At 42.0% G+C, this 24,462-nt stretch overlaps 1 protein-coding gene across 1 annotated transcript in view; it reads right to left on the bottom strand.

Moving 5' to 3' along the window:
- The window catches only part of IARS2 (isoleucyl-tRNA synthetase 2, mitochondrial), a 61,367-nt gene that overhangs the window by 35,663 nt on the left and 1,242 nt on the right, over positions 1–24,462 (bottom strand). Inside the window, exons 2-12 of the mRNA XM_075925218.1 lie at positions 22,981–23,103; positions 21,347–21,503; positions 14,940–15,088; positions 14,805–14,854; positions 14,607–14,716; positions 14,428–14,518; positions 13,918–14,033; positions 8,982–9,151; positions 6,915–7,005; positions 6,208–6,359; positions 5,402–5,562 (exon numbers count right to left, since the gene is read on the bottom strand). Coding sequence (XP_075781333.1) covers positions 5,402–5,562; positions 6,208–6,359; positions 6,915–7,005; positions 8,982–9,151; positions 13,918–14,033; positions 14,428–14,518; positions 14,607–14,716; positions 14,805–14,854; positions 14,940–15,088; positions 21,347–21,503; positions 22,981–23,103 — 1,370 coding nt within the window. The remainder of the gene's footprint in view (positions 1–5,401; positions 5,563–6,207; positions 6,360–6,914; positions 7,006–8,981; positions 9,152–13,917; positions 14,034–14,427; positions 14,519–14,606; positions 14,717–14,804; positions 14,855–14,939; positions 15,089–21,346; positions 21,504–22,980; positions 23,104–24,462) is intronic.

The following is a 24,462-nucleotide window of genomic DNA, read 5'->3' as shown; positions in this document are numbered from 1 at the left end:
TAATTAGCCAGTATTCCCAGGTTTTGTGCAATTTTGAAATAAGCTAACTGTAATGGTTCAGCAATTTAAAATTATTTCCATCTCATTTAATAAAGCATTTTAAAGAAATAGTTGTACACAATATCTAAGATGCCAAGAATGTAGCTTCTGCCTCCCTGTAAGAATTTAAAAGCTACTTCTCTGAACTTTCCCCAAGATTCTCATGAATAAGTTTTCTTCCTATTACCTTTGCACGTTTAGAACATGTATTATATGCATATTTTAAAAACCTAAGGTGAAATTCTCTCTACCTACTATACTTATGTAAAGAGCCTATGAAAAAACAGCTCTCACCTAATTACTTATCACTCTACAATCTATATGCTTCCATGCAAGCACAATAATTCATAGAGTAAGCAATAAACCCCATTGTTAAACTTTGCCTTATAGTCATAGGGCATATCTAAAAGAACTTGCATTACGTGTCACTTGCTAAGTCTCTAACAGTGAAAACCGATGAGGTAATTCATGCTACCATGACACCAACCAATCATTTTGAACTCTGATATTACTTGTACTGATTGCTTATTTAGGGCGTCATCAGAAATTAAGCGGCACTAAGATGATTCCCAGCAGAAGAAAAAAACGTTCCTGGTGTTTGCTAATCCTCTTTCTTTTTGTATAACAATGGAGTACAAGGTAGATTCTCTTTTTACACAGGTATCAGTTCTTTGACAAACAGGACTTCAGAAGAGATGAGGTAAGTTGCTAATGTTCTGAACTTAATGAAATGTGTTTTCAATAAAGTTCAATTTAATCAAATTATTTTCTTACAATTTTAGATCTATTTATACAAGCATTATGTGACTGGATTTTCTACGTAACATTTAAGTGATTACATTCCTAATTTATAATAAAATCAGGAAAAGGGGAGAACATTTCTTGGAAACTGTAATAGTCCAATATATCAATTAATGCCAAATATTCAGATAACTGCGACTTACTTTACTAATTCATTACCTATTAAAGTTATCACTTCATATTTGTTACTTGACGTGAGCTACTATTCTCAATCTTAGCTTTTAATTTCCTGAATTTATTTTTAAAAAGTCAATATAGTCCCTAGGATATTGTTACTTTTTCAATAAATCTAGGAAAATTTCATTAAAATATTTACTTGAAAACCTAATGTTGGAGAGTGGCAGTAGCATAAATCAGATAAACTATTTAGTTTGTTAAATTATTTTGTGCACTTATTTAAATTTTACACAAACACGCTTTACGCACATCTATCTTTACTGCCCACATTCTCATAATGACTATTTGGAAAACCGCACTTATTCAATAACCTCTCTCACACAGAAAGTAAAAATTTGCCATTTTACTGAAACTTGTGAACTCACAACTTAAATATCCTGAGGAGATAGAAATACTTTCTTGTGGCATTTAGATCATGTTTAATGTTGCAAGACTGCTTGTTGCTATAAGCTCAAAATGCCTGCAATGGCACACGTGAATGAGAGTAAGAAAGCAGATTCTTAGAGAAAAGAAACGTTAAGTGTAACTTATTCAAAATTAGAACTAGCTGTTTTTAAAATCGGAAGTAACAGCATAATTGCAATTAAAAAAAACTTGTCTTAAGGCATGTAAACTACATCCTTCAAAATGAGAATGGTGCGGATTTTAAAATGGCAAGTTCATGGGCATACCCATTCTTGCACGGGAAGATATATCTGGTTTATTTTAAGACAATTACTATTTAAAGTTAAGTATGGGAAATCATTCAAGACTAACCAGCAGTGTTATCAGATGTAACAGCAACTCCATGTGGACTACACCAACTTCCAGTGGAGATGCTGTTACTTTTGATATCTACTGATAGAACGTGGAGCAGCCACACACATTTATACAGCACTGGAGTTAAAAATATAAGTGCAATTTTGAATCATTCATGTATATATGTCTGTATATTTAGAAGATAGTAGAAGCTTCACGTACCATATCATGTTACATACTGTAATGTCTGAGAACAAACTACAATAAAATACGTAGGACTGCTGTATATTTTATTAAGATACGGTATATAGGAAAATGACCTATGAATTGATAGACTGTGACTTTTAAATTTGTCTGTCAGTTCTGTAGGCCAATTTTCTGTATGCCTTAACTGCTTTGGAACCAGAAGACTGCTATGGCTAACTTAGAGAAAATTTGCCTCTGGATGTACTGTGAAATATTTTGAAGAACAAACTATAATACTTATTTACATGTTAATGTTCGTTATTTATATAAAAGTGTTTTAAAAATGAAACAGATGTTATGGCAGCCAGAGAGAATAAATCTAACTTTCAATCAGATAGTACATGAGTCTTTTCTGTATTTCCTCTTCAGTCTCATGTGCTGTATTGACCTTTACCCACCTCCATGTTGCTTTTTGACATTCATGAATAATGGGCTGATATCAACTTACACAAAGATGGAACGGCTGATCTACCGCAGTATTTTCTCTGTAAAAATGCCCCAACAATACCACTGCTCACACAATTCCAGCAACGTGTCAAAGTTAAAAGGTTTACAAAGCACACATTTTGGCTTATGTTCTTTGCCTTTAATATAGCTATAACTAAAGGAGAATTCACTATCTTCAAATATGTTCCCTATTGCCCAGCTAAATGTATGCACTCACTCCTATTTGTGTATTTATGGTATTTAGCTATAATTTCAGAGAAAAATATTGCTTAGTGCACATTTTCGTAGCTTGTCCGACTGCCAAGTTGTGCTACACAGGTTTTTTGTCATTCACATAATACTAAATTATCTATTTTTCACACAATTCTTGAATACTAAAATGCAAAGCATACTTAAAAAGGCTTCTTTCTACATAGACTATAATGGCTCCATACTTTACTGGGTAAATATATATTAAGTCTTTTGATAAATACTTTTTTAACTAGATGAATGACTTCCACATGTTAAGAGATTATCTTAACCCATTATATAAAGTCTTTATACATTTCTCTACAAGAGTATTTTGGCATTATTTGCATGCTGTTAACAAAAAACAGACAGAGGAAGTGAACAAAAACAACTGCGTGGCATGCACCACACACATTGACTAGGTTTGCATAACATCATAGAATTGGAAGACACCTGAAAAAGTGATCTAGTCCAGTCTCTTGCACATGGCAGAAGTAAGTATTATTTAGACCAGTGGTTCCCAACTTTTTTTTTATATTGCGGACCGGTAAACCCATTCACAAACGTTTGGCAGACCACTAACATTTTATTTGCATATCCACCATCAGACCGCCCTGTGCCAGCCTCCTGTTTGGGCCATACTTTAATGCTCAGCATTGGTGAGGCCTCCGATCGAGTATTACATTCCATTTTGGGCATTATCTTTAAGATATGGAGAAACTGAAGACCATCCAGAGAAGAGCAACAAAAATGATAAAAGATTTAGAGCAGTTTTTCTTAAACTTTTTAAGACTGAGGAACACCAAACAATCAATATATATATATATATATATATATATATATATATTTTAATGAGGAACACCAAGGATTTTTTTGTTGAGAGAAGGGGGGGAAAAAAAGCTTGCCCCTTGAACACCAGACAACAGCTTTACACTTTTACTGACAACAACAATATTCACTCACTGCCCTATAAAGCCTTCTAAACTTCTGCCTTTTTGATTGAGTAAATTACATTTCCCTAGTTTACTCATATTGGTGGAAATTATAAATTCAATACCTTATCAAGCATGGGTTAATGTCAAGCAGCTGACTGACAGCTGCCATAACAACCACGCCAGCATTAGGGGCACTGAGGGCCTTACCCTGCCCCCCAATTCACAGTGGATCTCTTACTGCTTAATGTTTTGTCCTTCAATAGTTCTAGTCCCTGGCTCTGTTATTTTTTTTTTACACAGAATACTGAAGGGAAGGGCCTGTCTGTTCTAGAGGGTGGAAGGTGCTGGCCCTCCTCAGCTGTCCTGGGTAAAAAGCGAGAGCTAGAGACAGCGGTGCAAAGACCCGGTCGGGGTGGCAGCTTTAGGGCAGTTCTCTCCCCTAGCAGGCAGGATCCCCAGACCAGCAGCGGAGAGCCGGCCCTGCAGCTAGCCCTGCAACGCTCCTCCCCTTTGGCAAGGGACGCAACTGAGGCGCGGAGCTTTCCCACGTGGTTGCAAGCAAGGCGCAGAAGCACATGAGGAACCTAAGTAGCCCTGCCACATTTCCTGCCGTGTCATCACTTGCTTGCCTCTTCCGCCCTTCACGCGCAAGCACAGGAGGAGGAACGCAGGTAGCCCCGCCTCATTTCCAGCCACCTCACCACTCGCTCATCTCTTCGCACCACCCGCTGCGTCTCAGCAGCTCTCCCGGCCATTTTTTTTCTTCAAATGGCCACGGCACACCTGTGAGCGCTCCACAGAACACCAGTGGTCCATGGAACACAGTTTAAGAAACAAGGATTTAAAGCAACCTGATCTAAGGAAAGATTTAAAAACCACGTTGGGGGCCACTGCCCTAACTTTATGGTAACAAACATCAAATAGGGTTCTCTGAAAAAATAAAATGGTCTCCAATTTAACTCTGAAATAGGTAGGATTTTTTGTTTGGTTTGGGGGTTTTTTAATTCAGCACCTGATTTCGACATCCCATTTTTTACTTCTCATTTCATGGCCATACATAAACTCTTCAATTTCAGAAATTTTTATTATAATTCAATAGGTACGTTCATAATTCCAAGATTATAGTTATAATCTATTAAAGCTACAGCATGCATTAGCTGTTCTTTATATTCAATATTAACGTATAACATCAGCTCTACTGAGAGCCTATTAAATCACAGACGACTATCACAGAGGATCATTAGCTGACTGCCAGTTAATAGTATGAAACAGATCTAGACTATTGTAATTAAATCACATTCAGTAATACGTCATTGTTCCCTCTTTTTCCATTAAAAATAACAATTTAAAATTAACTATGCAAAACTACAAATTTTGCAGTCAGGAACCAAAACAGATTTTCTTGCCCTTCAACTATTTGTAGTTTTAATATTTTATATTGGTTGAATCTCTCTAACTTGGGACTTGACCAGTGCTGAACCAGAGAATTTGCTGGACCAAGGGAGGTCAATATTACCTAGCAGTATTACCAACATTTCCACTGTTTACTGGGTTCTTAGTAGACACTTGGGGCTAAATTAGAGGTAAATAACAGCACAGAAAACTGAGACTCAGGACTGGTGGCTGTAAACAAACTTTATGGGACCACAGGAAACTTAGTCACACCCATGATAGGTGGACATCTAGCTAACTAAAATCATGCTGGACTACAGAGGTTGCCAGGGTAGAAAGGTTCAACCTTTATTAGTGCAAGCCAGGTCTCTTATTTTTTATTTGAATTAAATAGATACCTGTTTATTAGGGATTCTCCTGTTGTCTTATGGTAGAATACTGGAATTGGGACACCCCAACTCTTCTGTCTTGAGATGCACCAATATGTCCTTCTATCCAGCATTTCTAGCATTCTATTCACTGCTGATGCAGGAATAAATTTCACTTTTTTTAACAATTCCTATGAAATAACCAGAACTAGTATTATTTAAGGTTGGAGCACATTCCAAATTTAACAAAAGGATACTATTTATTTTCTCAGGGCACAAAGAGCTACTGGCATGAATCCTCACATATTGATATAAGCTCCAAGGTATTATCTCACTGATGTCATCACCATCACTCACTTTATTTTCTGCTTAAATCTACCTATCTGAATTACTTACATTAAAGATTGTGAGGTGCTTGGTAGCACGAGTCATGTATTTATCCTCACAAGCCTTCTATTACGCCCATTTTACAAAGGGAGACTTGAGACCCAGAGAAGTTAAGTGATTGCAAAGGTCATACAGGAAGTCTGGGGTTAAAAGGAAGTATTGAACCCAGCTCTCCCAACCACTGGAACCTTCCTTTTTCAGAGGCTTAAATGGAAAATAGCATAAGTGCACAATTAATCTAAAGTTGGTGGTAAATAAATTAAACTGTAACTGTTGATAATTTCTAAACTAATTGTTACTGTGATTGCTATCAGCATCAAAGTGTTTGTAAACACGAAGGGAAAAAGCATACATTTGCAATAGAATCTATACGCTAGGCAAAGACCCAATGTGATAACAATGGCCTTTACACTCCTTCACACAGCAAACTATGGAACAAAGTCTGGTACCTGGGCTGTAGCCTTGATATCTGCCGTGTTTACAAACCACTGTTTGCTTGCACGAATAATCACTGGTTTTTTAGTCCTCCAATCATATGGGTAGCTATGTACACATTTCTCCTCTTTTAATAAATTCTTTGCTGCTTGAAGCATCTGAATAACTAATGAGAATGAGAATTAAGAATTAGAAGTAATAAGAAATCAGATGAGCACAACACTGCTAATACTACTATAACTCCACTTTTTTCCTTTCCTCAAAGTCCTATTCCCATCCTCCTGATTCAGGTTGAACCTCACTAGTCTGGCACTCTCTGGTCCAGTAAAATCCATGGTCTGGCATGATTTTAGTTAGCCAGATGTCCACTTACCCTGGGTGTGACCAAATTTCTCATAGTCTCCAAGTTTGTTTACAGCCACCAGTCCTGGGTCTCAGTGTTCTGTGCTGTTATTTAGCTCTAATTTACCCCTAAATGTCTTCTCAGAGCCCAGTAAGCAGTGAAAGGGTTGGTAAAGCTGCTAAACAATACTGGTCTCCCTTCAAATTCTCTGGTTCGGCACCAGTCAGGTCCCGAGGATGCTGGACTAGAGAGATTCAATCTGTAATTGGAAGTGCCAGTATTTCATCTACTCTAAGATCTATTTGGTTTACACGAACCTTTAAAATATGACAGACTAAGCTTCAGAGAATAATGACTAATTGAACACAAGACACTAACCAGCTTCATTTCCTTCTTCCAATACAGCCTTGTTGTGAAGCTCAGGACCTGCAGCTTCTGTAAAACATCCATCTTCATCTACCAGGCAATCCTAAAAGCAAGAATATTCTTAAGCAACGTCAAAATATTAAGGGACCTTTTGCTTTTTGAAACTCTGAAATTATGAACTAAGAATGCACTGTAATACACCACACATCTGAGGCAGGCTGAGAAATAAGATGTCACTTTTAACATTCAAGCTAATTATGATGTAATTATCCCAAAGTTTGCCAACATGCCACTAAGCCTAAATCCTCATACAGGATGAACTCCACTGAGTTTGTGAGGATACAGGATTCATATTACTACATTAAGGGTACATCTAAACTGCACGCTAATTTTGAAATAAACTATAGTTATTCTGAAATAGCTTATTTTGAAATAGCACGTCTACTTTAGGGAAGTCTGCCTCGGACTAATTTTGAGGCTTCTCTGAAGTGTAGAAGTGCTATCTCTGTTTAGCACCCCAGGAGGCACTGGGGAGGAATAACTTAGAATGGCTCTGGTGAGGGGCTATTTCGAAATAGAAGAAGTGGAGCATCTACACACACTTTATTTCAAAATAGCTATTTCGGAATAGGTGTTATTCCTCGTAGAATGAGGCTTACCGATTTTGGAATAAGCCATCCGTTACTTCAAAATAACGGAATGGCTGCATAGACACTTGCATTGTGAGTTTGAAATAATGCTAGTTATCTCGAAATAATGGTGCAGTGTAGACACACCCTGAATACTATTCCACTTAATTCTTAACTGATAGAAAAACTACAGACAGAACAGAAGTTTTTCCCACTAGGGATGTAAAATCCTATTTAACTGGTTAAACATATTTGTTTGTTTACTTGGTTAACTGGGTGGTGGGGGGGTGGGCGGAAGAAGGAGGGGAAGACTGTGAGGTGCCACGGCCTGCTGTGGACAGACGCTCTGGCCTGCCTGGAGCAGCCTCCTAACCACGGTGGGCGGAGAGATGCTCCTGCCTTCACAGGTTAACCTTTCACATTCCTAATTCCCACATTAGAAATTTAGCCCTGGTGTTACAAGAAGAGAGGGGAGGCTTTTTTGGCAACAAGCTTCAAAACCTCTCACTTTTATATTTAAACCAAATCACATCACCTTCCACAGAACAGTATCCCATAACATTATGCAGAAGCATTATTTCAGAACTGACTAGGAGTAAACAGCACCATCTAAACTACTATTAACACTACTACAGACTGCATCATCCAGGGAACAGGGTGCTCAACTATAAAAGACACAGATGAGTCCTATTTCCACTGCTGCCACTAGTGCGATGTATGTGCAATGGCAAATTACTTGGTCACTCTTTGCCTTGGTAAAACAAAGCACTGAGATGAATTTAAACAAATACTATTGTCACCATCTTCTAGATTTTCCTTGGGCATCTCTCCTCTAAATACTAATTCCTTCATTCAAAAGCTGATCAAATTACACTTTGATGATCTGACAGCAAGAAAAGAGACAAGCCAACAGAAATCTAGAATACCACAAGGAAACATTTACATATTATAGAACTATCATTATTTGGCTAGTAAGCTACTTTTTCTTTTAAGCAATTCCCATAAAAGAGGATTGTTTCTTTACTAACGCTTTTTACATTTATATAGCATCTTTGTTCCTCTCAAAGAATCTCTCAAAGGCCTCAAAGCTTCCTAAGATACTAAAAACAATAATTATCTATTTTTCCTGACGGCTTGGCAAACTGAGGCACAAAAAGTTGCAAAAGTACTATTCCATTTCATTGCTATACTGCCAAGTTCATGCAACAATTGGCTCTAAAGTGGACCCATTTTTCCTATGTATGTTTTTATAATCCAAGCCTTTGCTCTTCCAAAGCCAATTCTGTTTACAGCAGGTCTCCAAATTAATCAGTGCTATTCATAGTTACAGGCAGGCATCAGAACAATTTTAAATGTTATGCAAAATATGTAAGTTTGTGACATTTACATTTTGGTGTGGGATCAAACACATACAGATTAAAAGCAAGGGGAAAAAAACAAATGAAAGTACCATGGGCAACTGGTGGTGGGAAGCTACACTGTAATCCTCCATACCATGAGCTGGGGCTGTGTGAACTAAACCTGTTCCTTTTGTCATTGTCACATGATTTGCTGGCAAGAAAGGGGAGACTCTGCCAGGAATCGTGGGATGAGCACAAGAACCATTTTCCAAATCAACACCTGAAGCAAAAAGAAATGGGATAGTCAACAATTTAAAAGTCCAGACTGTGTCTTGCAAAGTTTGTAATTATTTTTGATTTATGACTATTGATAAACAAAAACACAAATATCCATACCAATACAGTTTTCCATATCCACCCTCCAGATGACTATGCTTCCCTGTTTCTCCATTGCCACCACTCGTATACAGGTGCACCCCATGCTTCCAGAAGAATTTTTTTTCCTGAGCCAGGCAATGCTACTCTAGAAGTAGTTGAGCAATATAAGGCATTCCTAACCTATAGGCACTAGGGATGTTAAATTTCGTTTAATAAACTAATCGACTACTTGATGGATTTTCTATTGACTAGTCGATAAGCAGGGGAGCCACAGTGGGGTTACCCAACAGGCTCTTGATACATTTAAAAGGCTAAAGTGGAGGAGGGACCCAGCGCGAGCCAGGACAGCTGCTCTGCGGCTCGCGCCAGGTCTCCCCCCTGCTGTGCTTCTGATTTTTAAATGTATTAAGGTTCAGGAGGCTCTTAATACATTTAAAACGCAGAGGTGCAGCATCCAGGACTGGTGCGAGTCAGCAATCAGTTGATTCCTAGCTCACACCCATTCCGCGCTACTTCCGTGCCTCCCCTGCTCCCCGCGCAGATGGTGCTGAGGGAGGGGCAGGGGGAATTGACTTTTAAGGCAGCTGCTCCCAAGAGAGGCAGCAAGGGGAGGGGAAGCAACTAGTCGAGGGACTAGTCAACTAGCCAATAAGCTTTTGCTTATCAGATAGTTGACTAGTCGCTTACATTCCCAATTGGCACTAAGTGCATTCCTATCTGCTGCTGTTTTAGGTCTAGTTTTCTGAAGACAAGAGACCTGAAATCTATCCACAGCTTTGCTTCTAACTTTCCATTTCACCATGAGCACATGACTTTATTATATATACACACTGTATCTTTACGACATTCTAAAACAAAGATACTTAAACACTAGGCAACTAATCATTTTATAGTACAATAACTCCTTGCTTTAATGTTGTAGTTATGTTTTTGAAAAATATGACTAAGAGAAATGATGTGAAGAGAATCCAATTTCCCCATAGGACTTAGTGTAAATGGGGAGGGGGTGGTTAAGAGCCACAATTTTTTTTCCCACTAAATTAAAGACATTATATACATATACAGTAAACATTTTTGTGCTTACACAGTTACGTGCACTATGGGCTCTGCAGTATAACTTAGCTTTATACTGCACCACACAAAAGGAAGCCTACTCCCCAGGAATAGGGCCACCAACCCCTGGTGACCTGGCTCTCGGGAAGGAGGCTTTGTTGCTGCAGCCAAGCCACTTCCCTGAGAGCTGGCTGAGTTTAACAGATACTTATCGGTTCATGGTATCAGCTTACTGTATTGGTTAAACAGTTAATTGATCAAACTAACATTCCTCATATACAGTATAATTCTTTAATAAGTTCTAATCAGAGGATTGTCTGGGGACTTGCTTATAAGCAGCAATTCTCAAACAGAGGGTCAGGACGCCAAAGTGGGACACAATCCCATTTTAATGGGGTCATCAGGACTGGTGATAGATTTACTGGGGCCCAAGGTGGAAGCCCAAATCCTACCATCTAACACTGAAGCCAGAGTCCAACTGATCAGGGCCAAAACTGAGGCCCAAGGGCTTCAGCCCTGAGAGGTAGAGCTCAGATTACACGCCCCTACCTCCCCTCCCCCCCCGGAGGATAAAGACATTAGGCTTTGGCTCTCCCTTCCTGTGGTGGTGGGCCTTGGTCGGGCTCAAGCTTTGGTCCCCATCCCCATTTGCGCAGCCTTCCTCCTTCACCTCCTGCCCAAGGCTATTAGCTGTTTCAGGATCTTCAAGAGGCCCTGGGGAGGGAGGCTCCACACTGTGTCCTTGCTCCTTCCTCCCTTCCCCACTGAGCCTCCTGAACCCTGCAAAATATCTGATTGCTACAGGCGGGGGGCACAGGGAGGGAGAGAGGAGTTGCTGATCTGCAAGCTCCACCAATGGGGGGAGGGGGAGAGGAGAATGAAGGGGAGTTAATGGGGGGCTGCCAGTCCACCCTGGTTGCAAATATTATGCAATTTTAAACGAGTACGTCGTCTAATAGATCAGGGATCTAACAATGAAGTGTTAACCAAGAAAAAGAGTTACTGTACAATGACATTAGATATCTAACACCTCCCTGCAAACAAGGCAATAAATCAAACAACTCCCTTTCCCCCCAGTACAAGACCTTACTGCCTCCCTCCCTCCCTAGAAGCCTATATTCAGAACTAAGATGAACAGTAGGTCTTGATAGTAAGCAAATCTGGGCTATTTCAGACTGTGGAGAAAAGAAGAAGGAGAAATAGGTTTTCAAATTGGGACGTCTGTCAATTGTGCTTCATTTCAGTCACTACCAGTGACTTAAGCAGATAAAGCCAGGAAAGAAGACATCTCATATTACTTTGTTGATACCAGAGAATGAAATTATTAGATGCTGCCACACCATTCCTCCTATTGCAGGTTCCATTAATCACTGAGAACAGGGCATACAAAGAAATTCCTCACTCCCTCAAGAAAGGCACTCTGCCAGCTCTAATCACAGGCAGTAAGGATAGGTCCATGGATAAAAATTCCAACTGACACCTCCAATCCCAACTCATATTTCAAATCACAAGTGTGGACAATTGCACAGCCAGCAATCACCTAGGATTGTTCAACCATCCTTATGGTGATCAGGAATTCCTGAACTTACTCAGAACACTCAACTAGTTGGAGGTTAACAACATAGAACACTATCAGCCTTGTGCCTCGAATGCCTCCAAAGGGAGGGATTTCAAGAGCTCAAGTGAGGATTTTGCAGTGAAGTAGGCAATCTGTACACCGATACCAGACCCATGTTAACTTCATTTGGGATGCTCATACAAGATAGACAGTACATTTGAACCAATTTTGGGTTATGAATCCACCTGAACTTTAGGACGGACTCAAAACAGCCCTTCCAAGGTAAACTGTATTTCTAGTCCACTTCTCATGTGCTATGCTGTATATCTATATATTTTAGAAATATCTGACTATCTGTGAGTCTGTTTGTTCAAAAATTTCTCCTAAATGGTAAGCGCTAGGACCACCAAATTTGGTAGGCAGCTTCCTCTTATCCTAACTTAAAGTAAGGTCAGCGTTTGGTTGCGCCAAGCAAATGGGAAGTGCCAGGAACAGGACTGTTTTCTATAACATGGAAAGGGAGGGGACAGAGAGAGGAGGGATGTGAAAAGGAAAAGCACAAAAAGGAGGGATGCGATACTAAGAGTGGCCACTGGTGGCAGCAAGTCCATGGGCGTGAGCTATGTGCAGAGTGGTCACTGAGGGCAGCCGCACTACCAAGAGTGGCCAAAAAGGCTGGGGCTCCACCATCTTGCCTGCCACCGGATCACTTAAGTCTGTGGTCGCCAACCAGTAGATCGCAATCTACCGGTAGATCTCAGGGGCTCTAAGAGTAGCTCTTGAGCCCTCTCTGAACTGCGCACCTGCGCAGTACACATTTACATTAGATTTCCTCATTTGAGGAGCAGCTACTCACCGAGCAACAACACAGGTCAGTAGCTGCAAGGAATGGTGGGAACTGGGAGGTCGGGAGGGCTGAAACACCCCAGCCAACTGACTGTGGCTTTCAGCTGAAAGAGGCTGCCCCACGCTCTAGCTGATCAGCGGCTTCTCCTCTGCACCTGCCCATGTGGAGCTTGGTGCACCCTGGCTGAGCGCCATGGCCAGCTGGCCGGGCAGCCACTTCTCTTCCCTCCAGCCCGGCTGCCCTGCACTCAGCCCAGGGAGGCTGCGTCTAGCTCCAGCTGTGGGCAGGCGCAGAGGGGAAGCCGCCCGATCAGCTGGAGCACGGTTCAGCCTCCTCTGGGCTGAAGGCCACAGCCAGCTGGCCAGGCAGCTTCTTCTCTGCACCAGCCCACATGGAGCGTGGTGCACCCTGGCTGAGCACCACTTCCAAATGTTGAAAAACCTTTAAAAAAAAGCAGCAGTATAAGGATTGGGAATAGCAAGTGATAGAGAGGAGGAGAATAGAGAGGGCGGGGCTTCAAGGAAGGGGCGGGGCGGTAGATCTTGGCTTGGTCTGTCATTTAAAAAGTGATCTTGGGTGTAAAAAGGTTGGAGACCACTGACTTAAGTAGCCCCCTTGCCCCAAGCTCCTTCCCACTCTTGGCCCTTGGGGAGGGTGAGAGGCCCTGGTGACTGGGAGAGACAGAAGGTCCCTGGCAGCTGAAAAAAGGCCCCATCATCTGGGGCAGGGGAGCCCTGCCAGATGGGAACCCCCCACCCTAAACCCCTCCTCAGTCCCAGCCTCCTGCCCTGCCCCTCCAACACCTCTAAGACCCTGCCCTGACTCCTGGACTTCCAACACCACCAGTCCCCTGCTCTAAAGACCCAGATAACACCAGGTAAGTCTTCTAGTTCTATATATAATTATCCTCCAACTTCCTATTTACATTTTACAAATGGGGAAGCTTCTGTCAAGCAATTTGGAGCAATTAAATTCTGTCAATTTAATTTATGGTGAAAATTAGTACCAACAAGTCATTATGCTGAATATTTTATATATTTTAATTACTGTTCTTCATATTATTTTTTAGCTAAAATTACTATAAATACATGTGCAAAGTGTAGCTAATGAAACACAAAGTTATTCTACTTGGATTCTCTACTTTCGTATCAATATTTTAACAAACATATTACTCTACAAATTAACATTCAAAGTATATTGAAGCTCTTACCTTTACACATTGAAATAACTTCAAATTGTGTGTCCAAGATGGCAGCTGTAGACTCTACTCTATTTGCAGCTAGAACGTACCATTCACCAGTGTTGGCACATTTTACAATGGAATAGCTACAAAACATATATATTAAATAACCAAAAAATCAATATTAGCAAACGTGTCAAAGCACTAACTTTACTTTTTTAAATGTTTTAGACATTTGCTGCTTTTTAAACCATCTGAAAATGTGATTTTTACTACAAAAATCCTGTTACTGTTTCGCTCCAAATGATTTCAATAGAATGAATACAAGTGCAAAGTAGAAACAACATAAGAACAATTAATTTTTTTAAAAGATGGGAAAAAGTCTGAAATTGAGTAACACAAAAAAATAAAAATGCCATTAAATAAGTCTGAGATGCCTCCTACTTCAGCCTTGCTATTAAAAGCACTGCACTGTAACTGCTAATAAATAATGATATTAGTGGAAGCAGATTGATAAAGTTGAATAAGTTAAATACATACTCTGAATCCGGCATATAACAAATAGCTTGATTGGCAGGAATAGTCCATGGCTGCGTAGTCCAGATTAGCAAACTGACAGTTGGAGATCCAGCTATAGAAGCAAATTAAAAACTATGTTAATTGTCATAAAAACCAAAGATGTCACAGTTTTAACAAGAACTACATATTATAAATCATACCTATCACAGAGGCCAGTTTAGGAGGCGATTTCAACAAGGGGAATTTGATATAAACTGAACGACTGACATGCTGCTGATTGTATTCAAGTTCAGCTTCAGCCAAGGCTGTGCTGGGTGAAGATCAAAAATAGGTTAAACCACATGAACATGTATTTCTCTCTTCTTATTTTATAGATAAAATGGTAAGTTGATTCTTACTTTGCTGAAGGAGACCAAAATACCGGTTTATAGTCCTGATAAATGTAACCCTAAAGAGGAAAAGCATGAAGTTAACTGGATCAGAACTACATTGTAACTTAAATAAGGACTTGGTTAAATGGCACACTAGCATACCTTGTCATACATTTTGTGGAAGACACTCAGTTGTTTTGCCTCATACTTCCCATCAAATGTGTGGTAGCAATTAGTCCAATCTGCCATTATCCCCCAACGAATGAAGGCAGATTTCTGTTTCTCAATTGCCCTTTCTGCAAATTCTTTTGCTAAAAAGAAACAATTGTTTTTAAAACATTGTTCTTTTAAAATCTGCGTGATCACTTTAATTAATTTTAAGAATTGCTAATGGCTTACTTGCTAGTGAATGATTAACCTCTGCTGGGAACAAAGTATTATACAACTATTATAAATTACAAAATATAAAACTATACCAACTAATGTATATAACAGTAAATTTTAGAAGCCTCAAACTGCTTTACTCGCATGAGTAGTCCCATCAAAGTGAAAGCCAAACACCACTAGGGAGTTTGTTTGTTTGTTTTTTCCAAGTAAGCCATTCATTTTTACAGAACTTAAATTAATTTTAAAAAGGGGAAAGAATTCCAACCCAGATGGTTATGAAGTTCCAACCTACCAAGTGTAAAAGGAATGAAAACTGACCAACCGCTACAGTGCTTCTATCTGATGCTATTCTGGGGTTTGCAATGCAGCAAGCAGCTACCTGAAGTTAAGACAAGTTGGTTTAATTGCTGCTATTCATAACTAGAGCTGGTTAAACTATTCACTGCAAATAGCTTTTCAAATTATTTTTTATTTTTTTCCTTTGTATAAGTTTTCACTGTTCCTTCCCCCTCATTATTTGATAAGCTCTATTCAGAACTCTGAAGGCTGCAGAGATGTGGTCTGAATCACTAATATCATGATCCACCCTACTAGAAGACATTATGAGCTGCAGAGGGTGGAGCAGGAGCAGTGGGAGAGGAAGTGACACAAGTAGGCTGAGATGATGACAATAATAAAAAAATATAGGAAGGCTGGGGCAGAGAGCCTGCCCCCTGACAGCAATCACAAAAAGGTCTGAAAAGGACAGATCATCCTCTTATGCCAGAATCTACAATGGGAAAAAGTTTAAAACACATGAAACTTCCCCTGACAAGAGCTAATAAGAAAAATACAGGCTCCAGTATGTTTCTGGATGAAAAGAGTCATTGCATTAATGTTTGGCTGAGGTCAAAAGAACAGCTTCTGAACATCGATGGGGCTCCATCTACTACCAACGAGTAGCCAAAGTTTGACATGAAAAGTGTAATATAAGGGGGTTTGTGCTCTCCTCAGTGGAACAATCATGAACAAGAGTTGTAGGACAATGCTCAACATACACATATAGGAATTACTTTATTTTTACCCTAAAATACAGCCCCATCTGGAGTAAATACATGGTAGCTAACCAAGATGCAAATCAAGCACCATATAAATGCAAAGAAAAGCTATACACTTTTGTAAATAAAAACCATCTCCCCATGTACCATATTATTTAAAAAAAATCTTACTTTAATATACCAGTGCCATCAGATCACCACAATCAACATTGGTTTGAATATTATGCTTTTTCCCCCAATTTAAATTACAAACCAACTTTAAATGAAATGCAATTTCATTGAATGTGTTCCTTAAAATCATCTGAATGCTTATTATACCCAAATACACCTAGAAATAACTCCCACCCCACAAAAAGTTAGAGACAGGAGTTAAGCTCAAAGCAAGTGAATGATGCATCATGTTTTCTATAAATGCTTTGACAGTGCATATTGACTGCTGTTTGCAAGAGACGTGAAGCTACATCAGTATATAAGCTGCATAGTCTAATGGCACATATACTAAAATTGCAAGTCATTCCACTGCATGACAAAGCTGTTACCAATAAACACACATACATTATCAGAACACTTTCCATCTAATCCATAATAAACTCTCAGAAGGCACCACCTACACTGTTTTCCAATATTATACATGATGAAGGGTTTAAAAAAAAAGTTCACAGATTCCAGAGCCAGAAGGTAACATTGTAATCTAGTCTGACCTTCTGTATAGCACAGGCTATAGACCAGGGGTTCTCAACCTGGAGTATGCGTACCTCCAGGGGGTACGAGAAGCTTGTCAAGGGGGTACAGGGAATATTTAGTAAATAACTAGATTATTCTAATTGAAATATTCGAAAAGTAGTAGTGTTAGTGAAAAAAACTTGTGGATTCTAGAGTCTAGAATTTATTTTCTTTCATATTGAATAGGGGGTATGGGAAGGTTTACTAAAAGCCAATGGGATATGGGGACCAAAAAAGGTTGGGAACCCCTCCTATAGACCAAGGATGGGCAACCAAGAACAGCGAGTAGACCACATGAGTGGCCTTCAGTGTGCCACAGCATCCCATGGCCCACTGGGGTTCTACCTGCAGCTCCACAAACCCCCCTTGTCTGCTCCCATCCCCTATGCACCTCTCACACCAAGGCACTGGGAGCCCTGAACTTCTTACTTCAAAGAAGTTGGTAGGGAGGGGGAGAAGTATCATGAATTGCCTGATTTGTGCTCAATCTCCGCTCCTCCTCCTCCCTCCCAAAACTTGAACAGTTGCAGACAGCTGCCAACTACACTGGCAGTTCCAGACTGGATATGGACACCTTGCAACCAAGTACCCAAAGAGACAGACATCCCTGCCTCTCTACACTGTGCAGAGCTACATCTCCCCAACTTAAAATCTAAGGACTCCACCCCAATCCTTTGTTTTAAGTTGGGGAGATGCAGCTCTGCACAGTGCAGACAGGTGCAGATTGGGGGAGGGGGTGAAGTCTGTGTCTCTTTGGGTACTGGGTTGCTAGATGTCCACATCCAGTCTGGAACTGCCGGTGTAGCTGGCAGCTGTTCACAGCTGAGACGGGGTGAAAGTGAACATGAGGACCTGTGCAGTGTTGGGCTAAAAGGACAGTGGAACACCACCATGGCAGTGTTGCTGAACCCCACCAGCATGGCTGCTGATGGGGGATGGGGAAGAACAAAAGGGGCACAACTCAAATTACGGATGTTAGGGTGTAAACAACTAACTGTTTAACAAGCGGATGCTTATTGGCCAATAGTGTTGGTTACACTCAACCTCCTGGGCAGCAGGGCAGTGAAGCCTCCTCCCTGGGAGAAGGGCAAGCAAAGGCTGCCTGCTCCACTCCCAGAGAGGTGGCTTCACTGCCACAATGAAGCCTCCTCCGTAGGAGCTGGGCCAGCAGGGGCTGGCAGTCACACCACAAGGAGGCAGCTTCACAGTGGGCTCTGCAGTATAAAGCTTTGCAGTGCATGTAACTGTGTAACCACTTAGATTTTCACTGGTTACATGGTTACCCTATTACATGATTTTTTAACATCCCTAGTTTTAATGTCAGATGTGCGCAGGCTGGTATTGGTGGACAGTTCTTACCGCTGCACTGTACAGGCCCATGCTAGGGATGTAAGCGACTAGTCGAGTAAGCTGGTTCCTCCCAGCACCATCTCCATGGTGGGGGACAGGAGAGGCAGAGGCTAGAAGCGGGACTGGGCACGAGCCGGGAATCAGTTGTCCTGACTTGCACCCGGTCCTCCACCCTGGCTGCGGCTCTGCAGTTTCCCGCCTTAGCAACTAATCAAGTGGTTGCTGGAAATTCCATCCACAACTCCATTAGCAAACACAATTTAACATCCCTAGACTGTACCACCCCCGCCCTCTTTCATCTCTGCAGTGTGCATGTGTGAAGTGGAAGTTAAATGGGGGTTGGGGGAAGAAGTTGATAAAACTGAAATAATGCGGGTTCACCACAACTTGGCTGAGCTCTGGCTGCTCAGATCAGACTGTACTGTACCCTTCATTTCTCTATGTTAACCTAAAAACCTATGGGCTACGTCTAGATTACATCCCTTTTTCGTAAAAAGGGATGTAAATTAGATGTATCGCAATTGCTAATGAAGCAGGGATTTAAATCTCCCCCACTTCATTAGCATAAAAATGGCTGCCGCTTTTTTCCCCCCGCACGGAGCGTTGCCAACAAAAAGCGCCAGTCTAGACGCTGATCTTGCGGAAATAAAGATCTATTCAGAGAAGGATAAGGGATCTTTCGGAAAAGGCTTTATTTTCCGCAAGATCAGTATCTAGACTGGTGCTTTTTTTTGATAAAGCTCAGTGCGGAAAAAAAGCGGCAGCCATTTTTATGCTAATGAAGCGGGGGAGATTTAAATCCCCGCTTCATTAGCAATTGTGATACGTCTAATTTACATCCCTTTTACAAAAAAGGGATGTAGTCTAGACGTAGCCATGCTGTGATACATTTGACTAATAAACCCTTTGTTTTGACAGCACTGTATGAATGGTGCTGCAGTTGCTTGCAGAGATATATTGATTCACAGAGAACACACAAATCCCCTTGGGAGTCTTCCTCAGTAGGACTCATTGAACGAAGTTCGCGGTCTGAAGCAGGAGTACTGATGGCTGAAAGGTTCAGCCTAAGGAGTTGGTGAAGTTGTGGGGCTTACCCCAGAGGAATAGTGAGATCCCTAAAGACACCGGACTCCTGGAGACTGTTCCAGAACCGGAGCTGTAAACTCAGTCTAGTGGATCTATGACAGCATCCCAGGATTACATTAGATCTTTTAGTCACAGCACCACAATAGGAGCTCATGGGCAGCTGATTATCCATCACAACCCTAAAATCTTTTCTCGAGTTACTGCTTCCTAAGTGGAGTCTCCCATCCTCTAGGCATGGACTACATTCTTTGCTCTTAGATGTATAGTTGTAGCAATATTCAAATGCATATTGTTTGCTTGCTCCTAGTTTACCAAGCAATCCAGCCTCTTCGTTATTTATCACTTCCCAAATTTGGTGTCATCTGCAAACTATAAAATTATCAATGATATATTTTCCTCCAGATTATTAATAAAAATGTCAGGGTCAAGAATCAATCTGAGCTACCTCACTGGAAAAACACCTACTCGATGACAATCACACATTACTCAAAAACATGAGAGAATACTTCAAAAACATTAGAGGGAAAACTAATCTTATTTTCAAAGAGTTTTTTAAGTTCAGGAACTCGGCATACAACACCAGTAAAAACTGGATACAATACAGGCAGTCCCCGAGTTACGCGGATCCGACTTATGTCGGATCCGCAGTTACGAACGGGGCCGTTCCTCTCTCTGGTCTCCAGCAGACCAGGGAGAGGAAGCAAAGCGGCGGAACACGTGGGCAGCGGACAGGGCTGTCTGCTGCCCACGCGCTCCGAGGCTTGGCTCTGCTTTGCTTTGCTTTGCCCCCCTGTCCCCCCCCCGTCCCCCTGGTCTGCAGACCAGGGGGACGGGGGGGGGGGGGGGCGGAAAGCAGAGCCAAGCCGCGGAGTGCCCGGCCAGCTGACAGCCCAGACGCGTCTGGGCTGTCAGCTGATCGCGCGTTCCGCGGCTTGGCTCTGCTTTGCCCCCCCCCCCCATCCCCCTGGTCTGCAGACCAGGGGGACGGGGGAGCAAAGCAGAGCAAAGCCACGGAGCCCGAGGGCAGCAGGACAGCCATGGCGCGTCTGGGCTGTCCCGCTGCCCCCGTGCTCCGTGGCCTTGCTCCGGACACCTGTGGTACAGCAGCTGGGGCGCTGCCAGTTGGTCCCGTAGCGCCGCTCTGGGCGCTACGGGACCAACCGGGCAGCACCCCAGCTGTTCTGCCCCAGGCGTCCTGATTCAGCCACTGCTGGTCAGATTCAGCAGTGGCTGAATCAGGATGCCTGGGGCAGAGCAGCTTGGGTGCTGCTGGGTTGGTCCAGTAGCGCCGAGGAGCGGCGGCGCTACTGGACCAACCCAGGAGCACCCCAGCTGCTCTGCCCCAGGCGTCCCCAAGTCAGCCGCTGCTGAAACTGACCAGTGGCTGACTACAGGAAGCCCCTGCCCCTGGCTTCCTGGAATCAGCCGCTGATCAGTTTCAGCAGCAGCTGACTTGGGGATGCCTGGGGTTCTTAAGTTGAATCTGTATGTAAGTCAGAACTGGCGTCCAGATTCAGCCGCTGTTGAAACTGATCAGTTTCAGCAGCGGCTGAATCTGGACGCCAGTTCCGACTTACATACAGATTCAACTTAAGAACAAACCTACAGTCCCTATCTTGTACGTAACCCGGGGACTGCCTGTAATTTCATGTTGCAGAACTGAACTACACTAGAATCCAGATGTCTATGTCATTTACTTCCCTCTTTCCATCTATGGTTATTTCGAATTTATACTGGGTTCATGCAAACTTGTATTTTGATGAATCCACTTTACAAAGGTCACCCTCCTTATAAGCTTAGATTTTGTAGGTCAAGTATTATCTTATAACCAAGATGTTCCTAACAAATTCCAGTGTACCAAAACTAAAATTAAAACAGATGAAAGACAGCAAAATAATATTCCACTAAAGATTCAAAAACAACTTATATAAATACAATATTTAAGTCACAAATGTTTCTAGGAAAATTTTGCAAAGGACAGTTTACCTTGACGTCTAATCTCCAATGGTGAAAGATTCTGAGCTTCTTTTAATTCTGACAATGCTTTCAATTCTATGGGTAACCCATGACAATCCCAGCCTGGCACATAGTGCACTTTATAACCTCTCATCATATAGAACCGATTAGTGATGTCTTTCAATATCTGGAAAAATGTTAGGTCAAATGTTATTTTTGATATAACTGTTACTACCATCCTCATATTCCCATACATATTAGCATGACTCAGCTGTATGTTACTTCGTATCATACTGATTTTGATAAACTCTGAAAAACCTCAACCACAATCAACTATGTTAAAGATTAAGTTTCAGTATTCACATTTATGTTTCTTACTGTACTTTGACAGAACATCATAAGAACCTCTTGATCAATAGCAACCAGATTTTGTACAACTGAAAGCCACAGTTTGCATTATGCAGGCGCCTGAGGGCTCCACCTACGTATAACAAAGTGGAATTATTTTATTATGGGAATATACAGGCAGTCCCCGAGTTACGCGGATCCGACTTATGTCGGATCCGCACTTACGAACGGGGCTCTCTTGCCTCGGAGCTCGCAGGCAGCGGGACCGCCCAGAGCGCAGCGGTCCCGCCACCTCGAACTCTGGGGCGAGAAAAGCTGCTCTGGGTGCCCCTGGTCTGCTGGGGACCGTCTCCAGCAGACCAGGGACACCTGGAGCAAAGCCGGGAGGCGGAGGGGTCCCGCGCCTCCCCGGCTTTGCCAGAGCAAAGCCTCAGAGGTGCGGCACCCTGCCGCTGCTGCGGCTTTGCTCCCCGTGTCCCTGGTCTGCTGGGGGTGGGGAGGGAGGGGCGAAGCTAGTGGACCCCTTCCCCCCCCAGCAGACCAGGAAGACGTGGAGCAAAGCCCCGGGCCTGTGGTAGAGCAGGTGGGGTGCTGCCGGTTGGTCCCGCAGCACCGCTCCTTGGCGCTACTGGACCAACCCGGCAGCACCCCAGCTGCTCTGCCCCAGGAGTCCTGATTCAGCCGCTGCTGATCAGTTTCAGCAGCGGCTGACTTTGGGACCCCTGGGGCAGAGCCGCTGGGGTGCTGCTGTGTTGGTCCAGTAGCGCCGAGAAGCAGCGGCGCTACTGGACCAACCCAGCAGCAACCCAGCTGCTCTGCCCCAGGCGGCCCCAAGTCAGCCGCTGCTGAAACTGACCAGTGGCTGACTACAGGAAGCCCCTGCCCCAGGCTTCCTGGAATCAGCCGCTGATCAGTTTCAGCAGCAGCTGACTTGGGGATGCCTGGGGTTCTTAAGTTGAATCTGTATGTAAGTCAGAACTGGCATCCAGATTCAGCCGCCGTTGAAACTGATCAGTCTGGACGCCAGTTCCGACTTACATACAGATTCAACTTAAGAACAAACCTACAGTCCCTATCTTGTATGTAACCCGGGGACTGCCTGTACTTCACTATGCACATAATACTGAAGCTCTGCATCTAGCAGATTGCAGGGCTGAAGTAGAAATTGGATTGTTAGTGTAAAAGCTTACCCATTAAATAGGAATGAAGGGCCTTATCCTATAAAGTAGTGAACATCCAACTTCAATGTGAATTGAGAGTGCCCAGCACCTTACAGAAGGCATGTAATACCTTGTACGTACTACTTTTATACAGACCTTATTTAATGCATGACCAACATGCGGGTCTCCATTGGCATACGGTGGACCATCATGAAGGCAAAATTCATTCTTTGTTTTCCTTTGCCTTTGCCATGAATATAGTTCTGAAAAGCCACATTTCTGTACAGACAACATGACAATTAGTAATATGTTTGTGTTTTAGTAGTTCAAAACAAGTTTTCATTTTAACATCATTCCAAAAGGCAAAACATTAAGAGGCTGAATTGCTCCAACTCCTTAAGCGAAGACTTTCTTCTCAGAATTTTTAACACTTTGTAAATTATTTACCACTCTCCATTACTAAGTTAACAATGTTGTCCTTATTTTCTAAAATAGATCATTTATTTGGCCAGATTTGTTCTTGGAATAACTGAAATAAAAATAATACCTGGATCTAGGGCTGTCAAGTGATTAACCACAATTAATTTTTTTAGTCACAAATAATCATGCACTTAAACAATATTAGAATTATATACATATTTTGTACGTTTTTCACATTTTCAAATATATTGATTGCAGTTACACAATACAAAGTGTACAGTTCTCACTCTAGTTTTTTATTATAGATATTTGCACTGTAAAAATAAAATAGTATTTTTTAACTCACTTAATACAAGAACTGCAGTGCAATCACTATAATAAAATTTGAACCTACAAATGTAGAATTATGTATAAAAATAACTGCATTCAAAAATCAAGCAATGTAAAACTTTAGAACCTACAAAAGCTCACTCAGTCCTATTTCTTGTTCAGACAATTGCTCAGACAAACAATTGTTTTATATTTTCAGGAAAGAACGTTGTTGTCTTCTGGTTTACAATGTCACCAGAAGTGAGAACAGGCATTCGCAGAACACTGTTGTAGCCTGCATCACTAGATATTTAAGTGTCAGATGTGCTAAAGACTCATATGTCCCCTCATGTTTCAACCACCATTCTTGAGGATATGCATCCATGCTGATGATGAGTTCAGTTCAATAATGATCCAAAGTCGCACAGACCAATGTACATTCATTTTCATCATCTCCATGAAATGCCACCAGCAGAAGGCTGATTTTTAAGTTTTGCGGTTCGGGTTCTGTAGTTTATGCACTAGAGTTTTGCTCTTTTAAGATTTCGGAAAGCAGGCTCCATACTCCATCTCTCTGAGTTTTGAAGACACTTCAGATTCTTACATCTTGGGTCAAGTGCTATAGCCAGGACTTGACAAACGGCGGCGAAACCTACTCGTCAGCCCCGCACTGCGCATGTGCAAGACCCGCATTGCGTATGCGTACACCGCCGGTGAACAGGGTGACCGGCTGAAATCTACTCAACTTTGGCGAGTAGATTCAGTGATTTGTCGAGCCCTGGCTATAGCCATCTTTAGAAATCTCACATTGCTACCTTCTTTGTGTTTTGTCAAATCTGCAGTGAAAGTGTTCTTAAAACAAACACATGCTAGGTCATCATCTGAATCTGCTATAACACGAAATATATG

The sequence above is a fragment of the Pelodiscus sinensis genome, chromosome 3 (assembly GCF_049634645.1).
Source record: "Pelodiscus sinensis isolate JC-2024 chromosome 3, ASM4963464v1, whole genome shotgun sequence".
In the NCBI taxonomy this organism is placed as follows: domain Eukaryota; kingdom Metazoa; phylum Chordata; order Testudines; family Trionychidae; genus Pelodiscus; species Pelodiscus sinensis.
This window is presented reverse-complemented; position numbering and strand designations above follow the sequence as displayed.